We start from the raw sequence: 21766 nt of genomic DNA, 5'->3' as shown, positions 1-21766 counted from the left end.
GTTGCGTAGTGGATTCAACAAAGCACGTGCACATAAATGTTTATCCAAACCTACAGGTACTGAACATTGTAAGCAGCGACACAGCGAGAAACTCACGAATACTGGTTGGAGCATTCGATGTAAAAAAATCTGAAGCTGAATGATGTCCGTTGGCTGAACTTTGGAGAACACAAATTGCCAAAAAGACAGGTACTGTTATATTCCGTTCCGTCGAGGTGACAATGTTTCCCGGTACCGAAAGGATGGTTTCCTACTTGGTGCAAATCTATATTTAAACATGAATTTGCATTTTCTTTGTAGTCTTACAACTAAATGATTAACCGATTCACAAGATTCAACCGTAGATTAATTCGTCTTGATATCAGCAGTATTTATATAGGGTTATACTGGACTTCATCTCATAGCTCCGATATTCATTCCACAAAAAACCAAAGCAAAGAAAAGGCAATTTATTCTGATTTTTTTCAGGAACGAGCAATGTAAAAAATAGGGCTACTGCTCCTTGAATTCTTAACTTGTACCCATATCTAAGGAGAAGGAAGTGAAACGCTCATGTCGACGGAACAAGCGACTGAGGACGGACTCTATCACCGACGAAGAAGAAAAAGCAGCAACAACTGGGGACATTCGTTTCATCTACGATACCTCGCGACGTTTAAGCAGAGCGAAGATGAATACAACGATATCTGTGGAAGACACAACTGGTCAGCTGAAACGCTGGGTCGAGCATTTCGAATAAATATCAGGCCAACACCACCTCGGCATGATCTGCCAAGGATCTAACGTATAGCACGCATCAATACCGAAGCTAAATACATCACTACTAGAGATCCAAACGGCTTTGTGACAGTTCGTCGAATGACGTTTGGTCGAATTAAATTCAGTCGAACAGACATTTGGTTGAATGGACATTTAGTCGAATGGACATTTAGTCGAGTGGACATTTTGTCGAAAGAACATTTCTCGCGCTTAGTTACATAGGGGCGTAACTGTATTGATCGATTTCTCTTCGTCGATGTTTTCTTATTATTATTGTGGCGAATTGCGCTAGTTTGGCGAAGATTTAATGGTTTGATGTGATAAAGGATGATTGGATATTGCACCAGAATCAATAATGACGGTTGTAGCTTTTGGTACAATTTAATTATTAAAAAAATATAAAATCGATTAAGGGAAATCGATCAATACAGTTACGCCCCTATGAAACTAAGCGCGAGATTTAGTTGAAAGGACATTTCAAGACAAAATTTTCAAAACCACTTATCTGCTTTTGTAAACAAAGATTCAAACGTCGATTTAACGAATCTGATAGCACTTCGACGCAAACCAACGCCATCAACATGTAGCCGAAACCTTCACCTACCTATTGATAGTGTTGGTTTGCGTGGGAGTGCTATCAGATTCGGCAAATCGGCGTTCGAATCTTTGTTTACAAAAGTAGATAAGTCGTTTTGAAAATTTTGCCTTGATTTAGTCGAAAATACATTTATAATTAGGAAAGCTTTGATCACCGCGTGACTTTATCGAAACTAATTTATTGGCTTTTTTCGGTGATAATTATACTACTCAAACCGAAAGGGAGTAGATGAAAGTAATGAAGATTTCGATTTCGAGAAAATACATTTAGTCGAAAGGACATTTTGTCGAAAGGATATTTAGTCAAAAGGACATTTAGTCGAATGTGGAAAGCGAATTTTAGCCGGTAATAGGTAATTAAGTAAAATGGATAAATCGTCAAAAGAATTTTGGTTAAATTTGAATAAACAATTCACAAGAAACAAGGATGCACTGGTTAGAGGAATTCAGTCGGCGTGAGGAAGTTCAATCAGCAGCGAAAGAAGCGAATACGGAAACTAATGTGGATTTTTCACCTGAGCAAACGGAAACTTCTGAAGACTCTGGAGAATTATAGAAAAATTGAAAACCTAAAGAAATAGAAAAATATTAGTTACTGATGGTGAAATACCCTTTATTCTATTACTTCTATTACCCAAGCTCAAAAACCAAAGATATCAATGCTATTTTACCAATACTGCATCGTAGTTGGCTTTGGAACATTTCGTTGATTGACGTTTAGTCGAATGCCATTTCGTCGGAAGGACGATTAGTCGAAAGGATGTTTGGTCGAATGGAAATATTTTGTTAACTCTTTTCGTTGATATTCTTTCTTCCACTCAATATTTATACAATAATTAGTTCAGTAAAAAATTCACTTCCAACTAACTTTAACTGTCATGGTTGAAAAATTTATTTGTCGTACATTTCTTCGGAACCACTGTCACTTAAAATTCTATGTACTTTGACGGCGATCTAAAATTGGGGACCGTCACGAAATCGTGTAATATTTCAAACGTTAAAAGCGCACACATCTTTGTATGGATTTTGGATATTATTGGATCAATCGACTCGAAAACTCTCCAGCAATTTGTCAATTTCACTGAAAATCAAGATTATCTACGATAAATTGTTGAAAATTTCAATTCTTGTCATACTCAGAACCTACCAGCCCCGTTCATGCATTCCCAACACGGGCATCAGATCGATGTAAATTACGGGCTTTTTGATCCACCACAAGATTTTCTTTAATTATAAAATAAGCCGTGCCTGCCACGTGCAAGTCATCCACTATACGCGTGTCAAATCGAACGGACAGCACTGGTTCGGACTGAAACGAAGTGAGGTATGGCACCAAAGCTGGCGGCGGCAAGGCAGCAAAAAGAAGACGGGAACAAGGAAGTGGTAGCGGAGGCGGTGGCAATAAAGCCAGAAGAATATCGTCAAGCTCAAAAACCTTCGAAGCGAAATGCTTTCCGTCTGGCGCACTACAACGCGCCGCTTCCTGTTACCAAACAAGCTGCGCAAGCACGCCGTCTGAGGGAATAGTAGCTGTGAGGTTTGAGTAAAATGCCTTCAGCGTGTGTTAATAGATTCACACATCAGCGTGTCAATCGGCGAACAGCAAGCCATGCCTTTGCCTCTTCTAGTCAGATAACATACACTAATAACTAATAACTGCTACGCTAATCTTGGGCAGAACATCGTCAGTCCACACGAAGCATCCGTCAACGAGCATGCTAACAACATCCATTTGATTTCCAACGACTTTTCGGAGACTTTTGGAGATCTCTACTGGCGAATTGACGGCCTATATCAAATCATCGAAGAACATGAAGACCCCAGGCTTCGGCAGCATCCTGAATCTCGAGCTCAAACATGAGTCCTCCGTTCTTTGAGCACCTCTCGCTGATCTTTAATCAGTGTCTCTGGCTCAGCTACTTCCCATCGTCCTGGAAGTCAGCGAAAGTCATCCCCATTCGGAAGCCTGGGAATTGTTTTGTACACAACCCTTCTGATTTTTTTTCACTAAACCACAACAGAAACAGTCGTCATACAAACAGTGCAATAAATAATTTATGTTTTTCAAATATTATTGACTAAAATTCCTTCCAACCGCTTCCAACCAAATGTCCATTCAACCAAACGTCATTCGACCAAATGTACGAAGATTCTTCATTCTAAAATTTGATTTCTACTAAATGATCTTTCGACCAAATGTCCTACGTCTCTAATGGAATAAAAATTAGTTTTCTACTAAAAGTCCCTTCGACCAAATGCCTATTCGACGTAATGTTCTTTCGACCATATGTCATTCGACTAAATGGCATTCGTTTGTTTGAGAAACTACATATGTAACATTTTTGGCCAAAATGAGATTTTGATATATTCTGAATCCTCGTCCAAAAATACGTATATTGGCAAAAAATACGAAAAAAAAGTTTTGTTCAGGAATGTATGATTTTTTTTTCGTTTGGTTGAGAAACTACTTATGTGCACGCACTTTGGAGAGTAATTATGCTGTACTGCTTTTGTTACTTTTGTTACTGCTGCATTTGTTCAAAAACAGAAATTGTGTGAAATGGATATATGCAATTTCTCAAAAAAATAATTCAAATGTCATTCGACGAAATGGTATAGATTCGATCCAAACAGCGGTTCTCAACCTTTTTCTGGTTTCTATCCAAAAAGTTGTTTGAAATTTTCGTTATTCCGTGGAACTTTCCAATTCAAATTAAGTTTAGCCTCTTGAAAAAAGGGTGCTGAAACCCTTGAAAGAAGGCTTTTAAGATTCTTGAAAGGGGGCTTCCGAGCTGCTTGAAAGGGCCTTTCGAATTTCTTGGAAGGAGGACCGCTTGAAAAAGGCTTTCGAATCTCTTGGAAGGAGGCTTCCAAGCCTCTTGAAAGGAGGGTGCCGAGCCGCATAAAAGGAGGTTGCGGAGCCTCATGGAAGGTGGCTTCCGAGCCTCTTGAAAGGAGGTTTTCATGTCTCTTGAAAGGAGGCTTCCGAGCCTCTTGAAAGGAGGCTTCCGAGCCTCTTGAAAGGAGGCTTCCGAGCCTCTTGAAAGGACCCAAGCAGCACAACTTGTTTCACTACTGAACATTTCACTGTGTTGCAACCAGGCTTGTAAAATGTCATCTGCATGTCATTTGGCTGATTTGTTCATAACTTTCTTCGGAAGCCAAATTTACTTCAAAATTTTAGATGCATGCATAACGCTTGAGTAGTGCTATATTTTTGTCCAAAGGTCCAAAAACCATTCGATTATGAAGTTTTGTACTCAGGTTTCCTGTTACTTGATTGCACCATCACAGAAAAAAATGTGAGTTGTCAAAACGTTGAACGATGCTAAATTAAACATGAAGACACACTCAACTTATCTGCAACTTAATTTAAACAAACAAATAAATTTTGAAAGACGCATTGAAGTTACATGGTAAAAAATATGTAACTTGATGATTTAGTTTCGTGTTTGCAACATAAAGTGCAGTATTCTTTGATTGTTTGTTTCCAAATGTCAAAAACGTACTGAATTGCAATGTTAATGAAACATTGATCACAACTCGAACGTTTTTGACATCTTGATGCAACTTTTTCGTGCTTTGATGTATTTCCAATGCCTTTAATGAGACTGAATAGAAACAAGATGCTTTTTGGAAGATGTTGCGTGTGCTACTTGGGAGGCTTCCGAGCCTCTTGAAAGGAGGCTTCCGAGCCTCTTGAAAGGAGGCTTCCGAGCCTCTTGAAAGGAGGCTTCCGAGCCTCTTGAAAGGAGGCTTGAGGCCTCTTGAAAGGGAGGCTTCGAGCCTCTTGAAAGGAGGCTTCTGGGCCTCTTGAAAGGAGGCTTCAGAGCCTCTTGAAAGGAGGCTTCCGAGGCCTCTTGAAAGGAGGCTTCCGAGCCTCTTGAGGAGGCTTCTGAGCTCTCTTGAAAGGGAGGCTTCCGGAGCCTCTTGAAGGAGGCTTCCAGGCCTCTTTGAAAGGAGGCTTCGAGCCTCTTGAAGGAGGCTGAGGCCTCTTGAAAGGAGGCTTCTGAGCCCTCTTGAAAGGGAGGCTTCCAGGCCTCTTGAAAGGTGGCTTCCGAGCCTCTTGAAAGAAGGCTCTGAGCTTCTTGAAAGGAGGCTTCCTGAGGCCTCTTGAAAGGAGGCTTCCGAGGCCTCTTGAAGGAGGCTTCCGAGCCTCTTGGAAAGGAGGCAACCGAGCCTCTGGGAAAGGAGGCTTCCTGAGCCTCTTGAAAGGAGGCTTCTGAGCCTCTGGAAGGAGGCTTCTGAGCCTCTTGAAAAGGAGGCTTGAGCCTCTTGGAAAGGAGGCTTCTGAGCCTCTTGAAAGGAGGCTTCCAAGCCTCTTGAAAGGAGGCTGAAGCCTCTTGAAAGGAGGCTTCTGAGCCTCTTGAAAGGAGGCTTTGCTCTTGAAAGGAGGCTTCCAAGTTTCTTGAAAGGAGGCTTTGAAGCTCTTGAAAGGAGGCTTCAAGCTCTCTTGAAAGGAGGCTTCCAAGCCTCTTGAAAGGAGGCTTCCAAGCCTCTTGAAAGGAGGCTTAAGCCTCTTGAAAGGAGGCTTCTAAGCCTCTTTGAAAGGAGGCAGGCCCTCTTGAAAGGAGGCTTCCAAGCCTCTTGAAAGGAGGCTTCTGAGCTCTCTTGAAAGGAGGCTTCCTGAGCCTCCTGGAAAGGAGGCTTCGAGCCTCTGGAAAGGAGGCTGAGGCCTCTTGAAAGGAGGCTTGAGGGCCTCTTGAAAGGAGGCTTCCGAGCCTCTTGAAGGAGGCTTGAGCCTCTTGAAAGGAGGCTTCCAAGCCTCTTGAAAGGAGGCTTCCAAGGCCCTCTTGAAAGGAGGGCTTCCAAGCCTCTTGAAAGGAGGCTTCCAAGCCTCTTGAAAGGAGGCTGAAGCCTCTTGAAAGGAGGCTTCCGAGCCTCTTGAAAGGAGGCTTCCAGCCCTTTGAAAGGGGGCTTCCGAGCCCCTTGAAAGGGGGGCTTCCTGAGGCGTCTTGAAAGGAGGCTTCCAAGCCTCTTGAAAGGAGGCTTCCAAGCCTCTTGAAAGGAGGCTTCCAAGCCTCTTGAAAGGAGGCTTCCAAGCCTCTTGAAAGGAGGCTTCCAAGCCTCTTGAAAGGAGGCTTCCAAGCCTCTTGAAAGGGGGCTTCCGAGCATCTTGAAAAAACACTTTCGAGCTTCTTGAAAAGAGACTTCGAGCCTCTTGAAAGGAAATTTCCAAGCCTTTTGAATTTATGCTTGCAAGCCTCTTGAAAGAAGGGCTTGGAGCTTCTTGATAGAATGTTTTCGAGTCTCTTGAAAAGAGACTTCCGAGCCTCTTAAAAGGTTTTTAACAAGGAGGCTGTCAAGTGTCTTGCGAGTACTTTCAAATTTGGATTCTACGAGGATTGCCTTTAGCCCCTTTAGCCTGGGGCCAGCGTAGGTACCCCCAGAGGTACATGTACCCCAGGTTGAGAACCGCTGATCTTCAGAATGAAATCAAACAAAGCCCCAGGGATCGTTCGCATATCAGCCGAGACACTCAAAGTTGACCCCATTACATCAGTTCAACTATTACATAGTTTATTTTGTAATGTCTGGGACACTGCAACGGTTAACTAAAGGTGTCCAAAAATGGTGACCTGACTGTATACAATAACTGGCGAAGCTTTGTGTTGCTGTGAATCCTTCTCAAAGTGCTATGCAAAGTTATCCTGGCCGGGATGCAGATCTTGTGTGGACCATATTTTCACGCTCCGTATATCCTGGAGCAGGTCAACGAATTTCAATATTCCTTTAATTTGGTTTTTGGCTACGAAAAAGCTTTTGACCGTCTCAATGATGAAAATATGTGGGCGCCCTGGGGGAGTTCCTGAGAAAATCATCGGTCTTATCGAGACACAGTACGAGGCCTTCTCGTGTAGAGTGCGGCACAATGGAGTTCTGTCCGACCCCATCCGGGTCGTAGCAATCTCAACGACCTTGACTAGCGCTCCTCTTCGGCAGGTTTAGCCATCAACTTCAACAAAACCAAATAATTGGATGTGAACTCGGTGACCCCTTCCAGCTTCACAGTACATAGCCAGGCAATCAGTAGAGAATGTTGTAAGCTGCCAATATTTTGGTAGCCATATGGCGTCAGGCAGTGGTACAAAAGTAAACATACGCCCACGGATCAAGAAAGCAATTATATAATTATTTATTATATTGGGAAAAAAAGTTGATGAGAGAACGCCCCAAAAACCTGGTGTTCATCAACAGATGCCTGGTGGCTTTTAAGCTCGATCTCAAATAACGAACTTAAGCATCGTTTTCTCCAGAGGCCGATGAAGGAACGACTGGGTCGGTCACAGCTTACGTAGGGGCGGGAACGAAATCTATAAACAAGCATTAGACTGCATTAGGTGCTCATAGCGGTGTAGCCTCCATAAATAATTAAATGTCAACCAAAATCTAACTTGGCAACAGGTTAACCTTCCGGGACTCAGACCGTTGTAAAAGTGCAACTTCGGAAAAAAGCACGCATATTGTTCATAATAGCGGCGAGACTGCGACGGTGATTCAGGACCAAGCGAGTTCCGGAAGGTTAAGGCGATAGTTGGACATCGCTCAGAGATCTTTCAAGTCAGCCCTTTGCACTATTTGGGGTGTATACGACCGATAAGTAAGCGAGGAATTCGTTAAGGATAAATCAGCGTACTTCACGACTGATACCATTCAAGGGCAAATCAATCGGGAGCGCATCTGAAAAACACCGTTTTTGCGGTCCAAGGATGAAAGGGAGACGCTGTTTCGACCAGATTTAGCGCACCCTGTCACACTACGCACGGCTGGTTTGAGACTGACATATCGCTGGAAGTAACGAATTAATTTAATATCACAATTAATAATAATGAGCGAGGGAATCCTAAATACAAACTGTCGAAATAAATCAAAGAAATCAATTTTGCAAATCTGATAAATTTGGAAGCAAAAATTCATTGTGAGCTGAATTCGGATATACCATTGTATGCATTGATAATATCGCAATATGATGAAATATTCAAAAGGTTTCATAAATCATGACAACGAAACAAAAGTACAGTTGCAATTCACAGGTTGGATAACATCACCCCAATTAACGAATTCGACTCGTTAATTTACACATTTGATTTCATGCTTTCGAATTATCCAACAAAACATGACGTATGGGAATGAACTTTTGACATAAACAGTGCGTTTAGCTGGGATATAGAATCACCGAGAACCCAACTAACGAGCCTCTCCAACGTCCATGCCCCTGTACTACTGCTGCACGTTCCCATCCAAAACAGATATGAGTGTGCAATGTGCATTGGTGAAAGAATGCCAAACATTCATAAGCAAATATCGATTTTCTTGGGATATGGCAAGTGAGAATTTTCTTTTAGAAGGACAGACGGCGATGGTGTGGGAAAATAAGAATGAACGAACATGTGATTCGTGGTTTGATGAGATAAGAGTTCAAACATTAAAACGATATCAACCGTGGTTTTATGTACCTACAGCTGTTCTATAACTATTGAATGACTGATGATCTGTGTATGCACGAACCTTCGATGCGACATCCAGTACAAAATGATAGTTATTTATGTCATATCTAAAATAGACGTCAATCAACTAGTAACTAATAGTGAATGATACTTAGATATCAGCGAATACCACAGAATGAATTTCTAACACACAGCGATTGAACTTTTAGGGCTCTAGATATGCTGGCTCATGTTGAACAGACAGATTTATGTTGTGTATTGAGTGTATGCGAACATTGCTTAGCAAGGATGTAGATTGAAAGAGAGGTCAATATTCACCCAATAGCTCTAGGAAGTGGAGACTTAGTTATAGATCACACCACAGATATAACGAGCACGTTTCAATCACTAGTTAGGTAGGACCGTTCAATTCTTGCCTTGAATCAGCGTAAACTTGGTTTGCAACAAGGACAGTGTCATCTCCTTCGACTGCAGCTACTAATCGATTCCGAACTCAACCTCCAGTTTCATTTTCTTTCTCTCTCCAGGAATTTGTGCAAACTTTTCTTCGCTTCTTAGCTTTAGCACCACCAGGATAGTTGCAGTTTTTTCCTAATCGATATTTCAGTCACCTAGGACCAATTTCATCACGTTTTGCAATAACAACTTGGCTTCTGTTAACACTTGAATAGGCTCTTTTGTTGATTGATAACTATATGAGAATATCACAATAATGAATGGACTATTTTCACTGATGTTCGTCAGTACAGCATTAATTTTCTGCAACTGCCCAACACCCCTCGTAACATTAATATTTTTCCACAAACAAACCCGCAAAATATTCACTCCCGCGCTGCTGTTGGGCAGACCGATGCCGATCTCCGGATTCACTTTCTGCGATTTGCAGCGAAATTTCTTTATCTCGTGGAGGGTCGGTTTTTCCTCCAAAAGGACCAGAGATATGGGCACGAGCGAAAAATTGAGGCGCACACGAGTTGTTCGGTTCACATCTTGTACCACATTGAGCGGTGCTTTCCAGTTGGACTGCAGGCAAACGTCCTGTCGTCATGGGTGGTCTTGGTGTGCGAGTATTCCATGTCCTTGTATTATCTTCGTAGTAGACGAAGCAGCATGATAGCAGAAAAGGATACAGTCAATGTTTATTTATTTTGTCCTAGTTAGTGATGGTGTGTTCATTTGTCATTCTTTCACTGTATGTTCAGTTCTATTTCCGGAGGGGCTGTTTATAAGCCTATGAATACCATGAATACATTGTTCTTTTCCGAGTTGAGAGAAGAAGAAAATCAGATGTAGATGGAGTTATGATACACAATATTTCTGATACCCGCGGTTAGTCTCACTAACAAAGGCGTTCGTTGCAATCTAGGTTGTTTTCGGGTGAAAAAAATCTTGTCTCCCCGAGCATAGTATAATACACCCAAAAACCAAATCTTAAAATTCTGTATTAAACATTGGTATCTACAGGGCCCTAACCGTGCGGTGAGATGCGCGGCTTCGAAGCGCAGATTTTATTTGTAAAAAAAATCCCCTAGGAATTAATTCGGTTTATCCAGTCATCCAGAAATTAATTAAGGAATTACTTCAAATTCCTCCAGAAATTCCATCGTACACCATTGGAAATTCCTCCAGTGATTCATTACGAAATTCTTCAAGAAATTTCTTCACAAATTATCCGTCGTTTTTTTTTGTATTTCTATTAAAAATTGCTTAAGGAATTCCTTTGAACTTTTTAAACAAATTGTTCCAGCAATTATTTCAGGAATTTCTTTAAGAAATTTTTCCAGTAATTTCTTAAGAAATCCCTTCAGAAATTCTAGGAAGAAATATCTTTAGAACTTCATCAAGAAATTCTTTAAATTTTTTAGGTGTTCTTTCGAACATTCCTCCAGAAATTGAATTAGAAATTTCTTAAGATCATCGGCCATTCTTTTAAGATTTTTTTAAGGGAATCACTTCATAAAATCATTCAAAAATTCGATTATGGATAATTGCGAAATTACTTCCGGAGTTCTTTCGGAAATTTCATCTGGAAATTCCTTTGAAATTCCCGTTGAATTTTTTTTCCGAAAATTCCTATTTCATCTTTAAATAAATTTCTTCCAATTAAATTTACGGAATAATTCCTGCAGACATGTCTTTTTGATTAGCCGCAAAAAAATTATGAAATCATCATCGTCATCATGGGGTTCTATTTTTTTGACGTTTCTCCGTGTAGTAGGGTAAATGATCCAATAATGGAGGAACTAAGCACGTTCCAACACTATTAATTTTCGCAGAATTATGTTAATACTTATTTCGCTTACCTTGGATATATATTCGATAGTTTTTCACATCTATTTGAATGGAAAAATGCTTCCGTCGCATGCATTCCACGTAATCCGTCATAAAATGACAACTCCAATTATTGGTACATTGTTCCAATAGTTGCGGTATTTGTTAATTCGTATTCCTATAGTTGCGAATCCCATTGTTTTCTTACGGGACTCTCAACTATAGGAACACTACCACAACTATTGGAGCAAAGGCGAAAATTTAGTAAGGTATTTTAAAGATATTTACCAGTTCATCAAGATAATCAATGCTGTTTTCACTTGGTTTGTTTTCTGACATAATACTTTATTTTTGGACGTAGCGGGTTGCTGTGTTTGATTCTTAGATTTTCCGCATACTGTACTACCGCAACTATTGGAACACCCACGACTATCGGATCATTTGCCCTAGATGGTAGTAAACTGCAGTAGGGACACGGCAGGTATTCTCGTCTGTTCGTCATAGTCTCGAAAACCAATAAAAAAGTCGCTTTTTTGTAAAACTCACACGTACCAAATCGTAAGCTCAGGAGAAACGTTCTGCTATAGTGGAGTTCTAGCAAATGTACGTTGCTTTCGTTGGTTTTAGCCCCTATGACGATGGACGGAAATACCTGTAATACCTATATGTAATGCCGTGTCCCTAAAGGCTAAGTTCGAATGTAGCATATGCCATAAGTTCGAAAATGTTTTTATTCATATCAAACATGTAGTTTTCTTTATTTTTGAGTAGATACTACAAGCGTTGAGTTTTGCTACTTTTTATTCATACGACCCAATGGGTAAATGGGTAAAAAATGGCACGATCTCATCGCTTATCAGAGTGAATCCATATCCAACGATACTTACTGACTAAGGGGTCGTACACTAATTACGTAAGCAAATTTTCTGGGTTTTTCAACACCCTCTATACCCCCCTCAAAGGTGGCTAAAAAAACACTATTTCAAATTTTTTGATGGGTTGCCCCTTATTCAGTTCTATTTGATGCCCTGATGCTCTGGACAAAATTTCAGCCAAATCGGCCAACGCGGCGGTGCTAAACTCGTTGGAAGTTTATATGGAAAAATGTATGCAGAAACATCGGAAAACAGTGATTTGCAGTTGATCGGCACAATTTACGATTATGACACGGTCTTCAAATAGCAGAAAACACCAACTAATATTCCTTCCCTCTTCATAACAGACTACAAGAACGTGGTCGGCAACGTTATCGAACATTTAAACATCTGAGTCACTGAAACTTGCACATTGAGCATGCTAAAACAATCCCAGTCAATCATTCAGTTGATCCTTTGTGCAATTTCACTGATTCTGGTGAATCACAGAGTAGCAACCATAGATGAAGAAATTACTTAAAAGATTCGTAAAGCGTTTTCCTAAAAAAAATCGAAATTTTCTTAGAATCCTTTCTTAGAATTCGGAATGTCTTGATTGTCTTGATTTCAAAAGGAATTCTTGATTTTTAGCCGAATTAATTTCCTGGAGAAAATTCAGAAAGAATCATTGGAGGAAAGTTCAAAGAAATTCTTGGATAAATTTTTAAATGTCGGAAATTCCTTTACAAATTTCATTGGAAATTCACATACACACACACAGACAGACATCACCGCATCACCTCAATTAGTCGAGCTAAGTCGATTGGTATATATAATACTATGCTGCTCCCACTCGCATAATAGTCTCATTTGACTTTTCATCACTTAACTACACAGATACAGACATCAGATCAGTTTATGGAGTTGCTATATATTATGGGCCTGTTGGCCACCTATCATATTTATTATTTATTCAGACTAAGGCCGAAGTGGCCTGTGCGGTATATAAGAATCTTCTCCATTCGGTTTGGTCCATGGCACGTCGCAAACCACGCAGTCTACGGAGGGTCCGCAAGTCATCTTCCACCTGATCGATCCACCTTGCCCGCTGTGCACCTCGCCTTATTGTTCCCGTCGGATCGTTGTCGAGAACCATTTTCACCGGATTACTGTCTGACATTCTGGCTACGTGCCCGGCCCACCGCAGTCTTCCGATTTTCGCGGTGTGAACGATGGATGGTTCTCCCAACAGCTGATGCAACTCGTGGTTCATTCGCCTTCTCGGCGTACCGTCCGCCATCTGCACCCCACTAAGGATGGTACGCAACACTTTCCTTTCAAAAACTCCCAGTGTGCGTTGGTCCTCCACGAGCATCGTCCAGGTCTCGTGCCCGTAGAGAACTACCGGTCTCATAAGCGTTTTGTAGATAGTCAGTTTGGTACGGCGGCGAACTCTATTCGATCGGAGCGTCTTGCGGAGTCCAAAGTACGTACGATTTCCAGCCACTATGCGCCTCCGAATTTCTCTGCTGGTATCGTTATCGGCGGTCACCAGTGAGCCCAAGTACACGAATTCTTCAACCACCTCGATTTCGTCACCACCGATAGAAACTCGTGGTGGGTGGCTTACATTGACCTCTCTTGAGCCTCTTCCTATCATGTACTTCGTCTTCGACGTATTGATGACTAGTCCAATCCGTTTAGCTTCGCTTTTCAGTCTGATGTAGGCTTCCTCCATCCTCTCAAAGTTACGTGCCATGATATCAATGTCGTCGGCGAAACCAAATAACTGGACGGACTTCGTGAAAATCGTACCACTCGTGTCAATCCCTGCCCTTCGTATTACTCCCTCCAAAGCGATGTTGAATAGCAGACACGAGAGACCATCACCTTGCCGTAACCCTCTACGCGTCTCGAAGGGACTCGAGAATGCCCCTGAAACTCGAACTACGCACATCACCCGATCCATCGTCGCCTTGATCAACCGTATCAGTTTATCCGGAAATCCGTTTAATTACGTTAAACCGTTTAATAATCGATTATTACGTATGTCTGATTTTTTCCAGATTTGAAAATGGGTATCAAAAATGAGTTTTTCCATATATTTGGGAATTTTCCTAATTCTAGTGACATATTAAATAGCCAAAATAAGTGGTTAGTTCCACTGCTAGGGTTTTCATAAATATAGGAGGGATGACGTCCACTACTTTTTGAGATTTCCAGCCCCCCCCTCCCCCCTGTCTCGCTTTTTTGCATACCTAGTATAAGTATTGTCACAAAATCTTAGACCCCCTCCCCCCCTAAAACCTGTGACATCATTGTTGAACGACCCCTTTTGTAAATTTTGTGTGCTTTTTGCTTGCGATTTCTTAAATTCTTGATTTGCCGGTTATACCAAATTGGGTCTTTATTATTGTTATGACGTCGTTTTCGTTTTAGTGGAGTTTCTTGTGAGATTATGTCAGATAATAATCTGTAAAAAATGTTAACAGATGCTTCGACATTTTCTTCATTTCTTAAAACTATTTGCCAGTTTACACTACTTAACCTACCTCGAATATTTTCATAGTTCGCTAAATTATATTCAAAGACATCCTCATACTCACAATCGTTGGGTCTTTGTTGTTCATGAATGAATAACGATTATTCGATTGCAGTGTGGATCCACACACACACGAACGCTTTTGTATCGAAAGGTTGTGTATTACTTCCGTCAAAATTTTGTTTTGAGCTTGTATTTGGCTGGTTAGGGTTTGTATACAACAGAAGGCACTTCAGAGGATTCAAAATAAAAAAATTTGAAAATGATTCTGAAGTAGCCTTCGTGGTACAGTACTAATGAACAATTTTTTAATATCTAGTATTGAGACAATGCAACAAATGTCCAACACAATAATTTCCAATTTTAGACCAAAATCGTTGCAATCTTATATTGCAACGATTAGCTCCTTGTACCCTTAGTATAAAGGGGCCCTCCTTAGACGTGCGGTAAGACGCGCGGCTACAAAGCAAGACCATGCTGAGGATGGCTGAGTTTTCGGATTGGAAATTGTCTTGACTTCCCTGGGCATAACAGTATCATCGTGCTAGCCTCATGATATACGAATGCAAAAATGGTAACCTGGCTTAGAAACCTCGCAGTTAATAACTGTGGAAGTGCTTAGTGAACACTAAGCTGCGAGGCGGCCCTGTCCCAGTGTGGGGATGTAATGCCAATAAGTAGAAGAAGAAGACCCTCAGTATAAATTAGGTTAAGTTTAGTTTAAGTTTAAAACATTGTAATTCCTACATGGCTCAATTCAACCAGAGGAAAAATCCTAACTGCCAGAGGCAATTGAAATTTATTAATAATAATTAAAAATGTATCATAGCAAATAAGGATGATAGTGTTAAGAAAACACGGAACACCTAGTCTAGGAGATGAATGCATGTATTAGATAATTGCAAACAAAATAAGTAAAAAAAAATCCCTAATCGGTATCTTTCCTCTAGGATTGCTTGCATAAATTCAAATAATGATATTTGTTGGGATTTTAACCTTCCGGGACTCGCAGCGTTGTAAAAAGTAAAACACATTGAGTATAAATGAGATATCTTTTTAGTCAGTTGACCAATTTGCACCAAACCACCATGTATTCCTAAAAAATTAGTTCTTCATCAATTGAAAAGATAATAAAAGTTCTTACTCTGCTATAACCGTAGATGGCCACCAGACGGCCGGAACGTCCGTGAAAATGGTCATTCTGGAAGGTTCGTCCGCGAGCAGCGCATTTTTCCTAAACCATTTCTGATGGGGATGTTTGAGCTAAAACACTTTTCTCGCACTGCTATGACCGCAGGTGGCCACCAGGCGGCCTTCCAGAAAATCCGGAACGTCCGTAAAAATGGTCAGTTTGTGAGTTCGTCCTAGAGCAGCGCAATTTTTTCTAAATTATTTCTGATGGTGATTTTGGAGATATTCCACAGTTCATATCCTGCTATAACCGTAGGTGGCCACCAGACGGCCTTCCTTATAATCCGGAACGTCCGTAAAAATTGTCATTTGGTTTTCAAATCCTAAATGTAAATGACGGCACTTTTAAATCCCACATATCCTGCGATATCTAACAAAACTGGTTGATCCATATATCAACACCCAGCGGATGTAGGGTAAAACGTCCTATCGTTGAGGTATGCCCTAATGTTGCGGTAGTGTTAAAGTAGTCCATTCTGGATATAACGCCATTGAAAACAATTGTGGGTACGCTAAAACTCTTCGAATTAACGACTAGAACAGCTTTTGTTTCACAAAAATCCGTTCAAAATGATGAAAAATCAACATTTTTCGTTAAAAAATTTGAATCCCTTGAGCCTATTATTGCGGTAGTGCTAAGGTCCTATTGTTGCGATATCGCTCGCCATAAGAATTGCATGCAATACCGCAACAATAGAACTGACCTTCAAAAAATATCGCAACGATAGGCAACTGCGTCCTATTATTGCGGTAGTTTGTTTTTATTGTGATAAAAACAAAACAACATAAGTTCAACACAATTCACGTAATATTTACGAAAGTATAGTTAACGAGCATCCTATTCAACTACTACAATATGGAAATCGACCAACAGGTAATTTTTGAAGATTTTTTGTAATCAATTTTATTTTGACACGGTGCTTAACTCCTCCATAATAGGTCGTTTTACCCTAATCCAAACTAAACAGTTTTTCAGAATAATGATTTTCATCCTCGAACAGCTGTTAAGAAGACGGCCACTATCACAGATCAAACTTTTGGTCTCACATGTACTATCACTACTCTACGGATGAATTTTAAACTTCAGAATATTTCAACATATTGGTTTCCAATCCCCGAACACCTTTGTAGAAGACGGTAATTTTCTAAATCCCCCAGATCCCAAGATATCGAAGAACTGATATCTCTATGCAGTAGCACCTTCTTGCGGATGAATTTTGAATTATTCAGTTTTTCAACATATTGGTTTCCAGTCCTCGAACAATTTTGTTGAAGACGGCATTTTTCTAAATTCCACAGATCCCGAAATATCGAACTAAACTGATCTCTTATATACAATAGCGTCGCCTTATGGCTTAATTCTGAACTAAACAGTTTGTCAACAAATTGGTTTCCAATGCTCGAACAATTTTTAGAAGATAGCAACTTTCCAAAACCTATAGATTCCGAAATATCGAACCAAACTGATCTCTCATATACGCCACCTTGCGGATGAATTCTAAACTAATTAGCTTCTCAACATATTTATTTCCAATCCTCGAACAACTTTGTAGAAGACGGCAACTTTCTAAATCCCACAGATCCCGAGATATCGAAGAACTGATCTCTCATTACAGTAGCACCTCCTTGCGGATGAATTTTAAATTATTCAGTTTCTCAACATATTGGTTTTCAGTTCTCGAACAACATTGTACAAGACGGCAATTTTCAAAATCCCACAAATCCCGAGATATCAAACTAAACTAATCTCTCATATACACTAGCGCCGCCTTACGGCTGAATTCTGAACTAAACAGTTTCTCAACATATTGGTTTCCAATCCTTGAACAACTTTGTAGAATACGGATATTTCCTTCATCCCATAGATCCCGATATATTGAACCAAACTGGTATTTTCATGTTCACTAGCGCCGCTCAGTGGGAGAATTCTAAATCATTTTTTTTCTTGACTCATAGACCTGCATGGGATTATAGATGGATTTTGATTTTTTCAAAGTTTTTATAGTTTTTAGAATTCTTATAAGAAACATTGCGCCATTTATTGAGAAGATGGACTATTTTCACCGGTGTTCCGTAGGTTCCGGACTAGCAGAAGATTCATTGGACTTGAAAAATGTCCTCAATGAGAGTATATTTCCCCTTTATTATTTTCCCGAAAAAATCACGTAGATATCATTTGAATTGGCTTCATTATAACGGATTTTAGGACTGTTGTACTTTCTACAACACGCGAGTTCTCGTGTTATAAAAGTTGAAGCGAGTTGCGGAAGGTTAAAAAGCTTGTAGAGAGACCGATGTAAGTAGATAGTATGCTAGTGAGATAACTCTTGATAAATTAAGTACATATAGCTTTTTGATTGCAAGACTTTCTTTCCGTTGCCCAACAGCAATATGCAACACCCCTCACGTTTTTGTATTGATTCCCTGGAAAATATTTTATGGACAATAACGTTTCCCGAAACCCCACCATGAAGTTGTTTGTGGAAGATCCCTTGTATCAGAGATCTTAATTGTGCAATAAAAACTGATACAGCTTGCATGTAGTCTGTAGTCTGTACTCTGAATATCTGTACACATCCCAACAAACAACGACAAGCTACAAATAAGCATCTAGGTTGAATTATTGTTTATTTGTGATCTTTGTAGCTGAATAAAATGAATGTTGAATAACTGTCTATTTCATTTCAGCATTTAATCTAACTAATATTCGACATGGCCTATTTATTTGTTTAATACCTTTATTTGAAGTCGAACTTACGTTTTCGTTTTATCACATTTCAGCACATTGGGGAAGTTTAACAATGTACTGAACTAATGATTTTTAAAGTTCTCGGTTCGACTATGATGTGATGCTCTGAAAGGGTGGTCGAATTGAGTTTGAATAGTAAGTTAATAAGCAGGCATTAGACATCCTTCTTAACCTTTGTCCTTCTTAACCATTGGATTTCAAATTTATCTGATCTATCGCACAGTGGGAAAAAACATGCTTTTTCAGTTTGAGAGAAAATCTGGGAAATTTGATTTATAGAAAAATAATGATTTATTTTCAAGACATGCTTTTTATTTTCGTGATTTATTAAACTGTCGGAGATTATAACGAACGAAACTGCTGGAGCAATAAAAAAAAATCATGCATTCATGCGGAACTAAATTTACTAAAAGCCGGACATAACGCCGTTGAATAACATCAGAAAATTATTGAATCTTTGATGTGTGGAATCCCAATATTATCGCATGGATGTTGATCTTTATTGCGGCGATTATTTCGATTATTATTATTTTAAAATTATCTTAGCTTTTGACAATCATATCGCAACCGATTATCAAGAGATTCTGAGGAAGGCCGAATATACATTGATTTTATTTTCATAAATTCATAAATAGCATTGGGGACGGATTTTATTTTATCGTTTATCGACATTATTTTTACGTATTTTTCCTAGTGTGCGATGGTTATGACTGGTTGAACAATGGTTGAAATGAAAAATTGTACAGTTATTAACAAACTGTAGTTTGACAGATCGACTTATTGAATAAGAGTCCAATTATGATTCATATTCAGCAATAAGATTATTTATGTTATGCATTGAGTGAGCCATATCTAACAAATCAAGGATGGCGCGGATGACAACGTTACCGGCGGATGATCAAATGACAGCAGTTCGAGACCCGATTTAGGAAAATTTTAAAATGATTATATGAAAATAGCAATTGCTTCAAAATACGTTCATTGAAGATCTTACTGATGTTACCTTCTATGCGTTATTATTTTCGAAGAATTCACATGTAGCTGAATTGAGGCTTAGTAAAATGCTCATTAAAGGTTTAACGAATTAGTTAATAAAGTTGTTTTTCAAAATGAGATGATGTAGTTGTATAACTTCGCCAAAATTGTGTGAACAATGCTTGAACAGAAGTTGTGATAAGAAATAGTACAGACATAATTCAACACAGCGCTGAATTAAATCATCACACTGATGTTAGTTCAACTAGTGAATGTTTGTTGGGAAAGTTATTATAGCTATACTGTCGTGAATCGCATATATGTCCCATCTTTGCTGGGTTTCCTATTCATATGAGACAAATATGCGATTCACGGGAGTATAGCAGTACTTGGTATGGTTTCTTTCAAGTTCTAAGAAATAGAAATAATGTTTATTAACCGAACAAATTGATTAAAAATTATATAAAATCCATCTTTTTATTAATAATACATTAACAGAAATGCAGCATTACGCCAAATGCTCTGGAATAAGAAAATATGCATAAAAGTGGTTAATATATTTATTGATGCTAATCAATCAAGTATGGACTGTCTAAGGCTCCAAGGCCGGCAGCAACTCCTCCCTCGTTTGCACTAGACAACTTAGTTCTCAACATGTGCCCTACTTGCTTATTGTACAGGATTTTATCCTTGGATCTAAAATTAAATAATAAATTAGCAAGACATTCTAAATAATTCAGCATTTGTCAGTTTACCCTATGATTGCACCGAAGATTCCCAGCTCCGACACCAAATCCACGATTTCCGGTGGCATTTTTCCTCCCGGGCGAACCATGTAACCTCGTGACAGTGGTGGGAAAATGCGTTCCATCAGAATCCAGGCCGATCGTTCATCACCGTTCATTTTTTCCAAAGCCCCAGGAATGTCAGCGCCGTATACATTGTTGCCCCCACCCTCCCGTTGCGGCTTCAACACATATCGTTCTGGATTGGAAAGAGCCAACTTGACGGCCTTCTCTCCTTCCTCACCTTTATCCAACGAGTACAATCCTGTAAAGATATCCTTGATGCTTTCTATTTTCGACTCATCTGCGATGAATCGTTGCAAAGTTCCGGGTTTTGCTAACGCTTGCTGGACTTTCTTGGTTCCAGCCAGATGATATTGAATCGAAGGACACTTTATGGCCTTGGATCGCTCCATCAGTAACCGAGCTGCCCATTCGTTCGGTCCATGATAATGTCCCGGTTCGTAGCCTGCTCGGAAGTAGATGACGGTTACCACCAGATCTCCGATTAGCAGTTCACCGTTGGATCCCAATTTTCCCTGTTCGTAGATTTCAGTTAGATTGCGACGAATGACTGTAATATGGGGATATGTTTCCCGGATGTAGAATTCGTGGAATCGTTGATCGCAAATGTTGTACGTAATGTCCTCAATCACGAACAGGATCACCGCTGAGGTATTGCTCTGGAGCTTCCATGCTTCGACCATGCCCTCGCACAACCCCGATAGTGCACGGTTTTCCGGAAGCTTTGGTAGAAGAAGAGAGATTATTTATACATGTTTGATACTGTTACGTAAAACCCGCTCATGGTAATCATTTCAGCTATTGTTCCAAGTTCAAACGTAAATGAAATACATTTATTGACAAGCATTTCAATTAAATTTGAATTATTTTACTTACATCAACTAGCTTTTCAGCATGGCCTAACTCCTTTAGAATGTAGCTATTCGGAAGAAAGAACAATTTAAATTTCGAAGTAAAGAAACAAATCGAGAGAATTAATACTGGCAAACAAACTCCAATGTAAAATTCAACAGCATGCAAAGTAAAATGTATATTTTTAAAGTTTGGTAAAATTCTAAAACATTCTAGAATTTAAAGCTCGATTTGAAAATAGTTCCAAGAACAAAAAATGTAAGCAGGGATAGAATTCTAGCTCCAAGTTGGGAATAAATGTTCATGAAATTGAATTCTCATCAAATTAGCATTGTGAAGAAAAATGTGCGGTCCTTTTTACCAATTATTGATTCAATGTGGCGTGCTATACAAAATTTGATATTGATTAAGGTAGTAACGAATTAGTGAGCCGTTAGAAACATCCCACATAAGGAATTCCCTGGCATAACATAAATTAATTTGTTAAAAAAAAACAGGTCAAGCAATCAGTGGACTAAAAATTTACAGATAAACCAGTAGAGAACAGTATAGCAAATATTAAAGAAAACTTATACCTATGCATTGGTGTCATGAAAGTTGAGATACCGCCAAAGCTGGACGCGATTGTGTTGATTTCCACCTGTTTAATAGCGTTCGATTCTAGAAAATTTGCCAGATAGTCAGACCGGAGTAAACTGAGCGAGAGCGGCTGGAATTGA

The 21766-nt window shown here is 39.7% G+C and overlaps 2 protein-coding genes across 3 annotated transcripts in view; both read right to left on the bottom strand.

The window, feature by feature from the left end:
* LOC134205632 (solute carrier family 41 member 1) overlaps positions 1-9790 on the bottom strand; it is a 282172-nt gene extending 272382 nt beyond the window's left edge. The window contains exon 1 of the mRNA XM_062681057.1: positions 9615-9790. The gene's annotated coding sequence lies outside the window, so the exon portion shown is untranslated. The remainder of the gene's footprint in view (positions 1-9614) is intronic.
* A 10047-nt stretch (positions 9791-19837) lies between these two features.
* The window catches only part of LOC134205629 (glutathione synthetase-like), a 73496-nt gene continuing 71567 nt past the window's right edge, over positions 19838-21766 (bottom strand). The window contains exons 3-6 of one of the 2 annotated variants that reach the window (XM_062681046.1): positions 21623-21756; positions 21072-21114; positions 20142-20917; positions 19838-20082 (exon numbers count right to left, since the gene is read on the bottom strand). In XM_062681046.1, the coding sequence (XP_062537030.1) occupies positions 19956-20082; positions 20142-20917; positions 21072-21114; positions 21623-21756 (1080 nt within the window). In that variant the 3' untranslated portion in view covers positions 19838-19955. The remainder of the gene's footprint in view (positions 20083-20141; positions 20918-21071; positions 21115-21622; positions 21757-21766) is intronic. The other variant, XM_062681047.1, reaches the window with a different exon arrangement.

This window comes from Armigeres subalbatus, chromosome 1 (assembly GCF_024139115.2).
Source record: "Armigeres subalbatus isolate Guangzhou_Male chromosome 1, GZ_Asu_2, whole genome shotgun sequence".
NCBI classification, from domain to species: domain Eukaryota; kingdom Metazoa; phylum Arthropoda; class Insecta; order Diptera; family Culicidae; genus Armigeres; species Armigeres subalbatus.
This window is presented reverse-complemented; position numbering and strand designations above follow the sequence as displayed.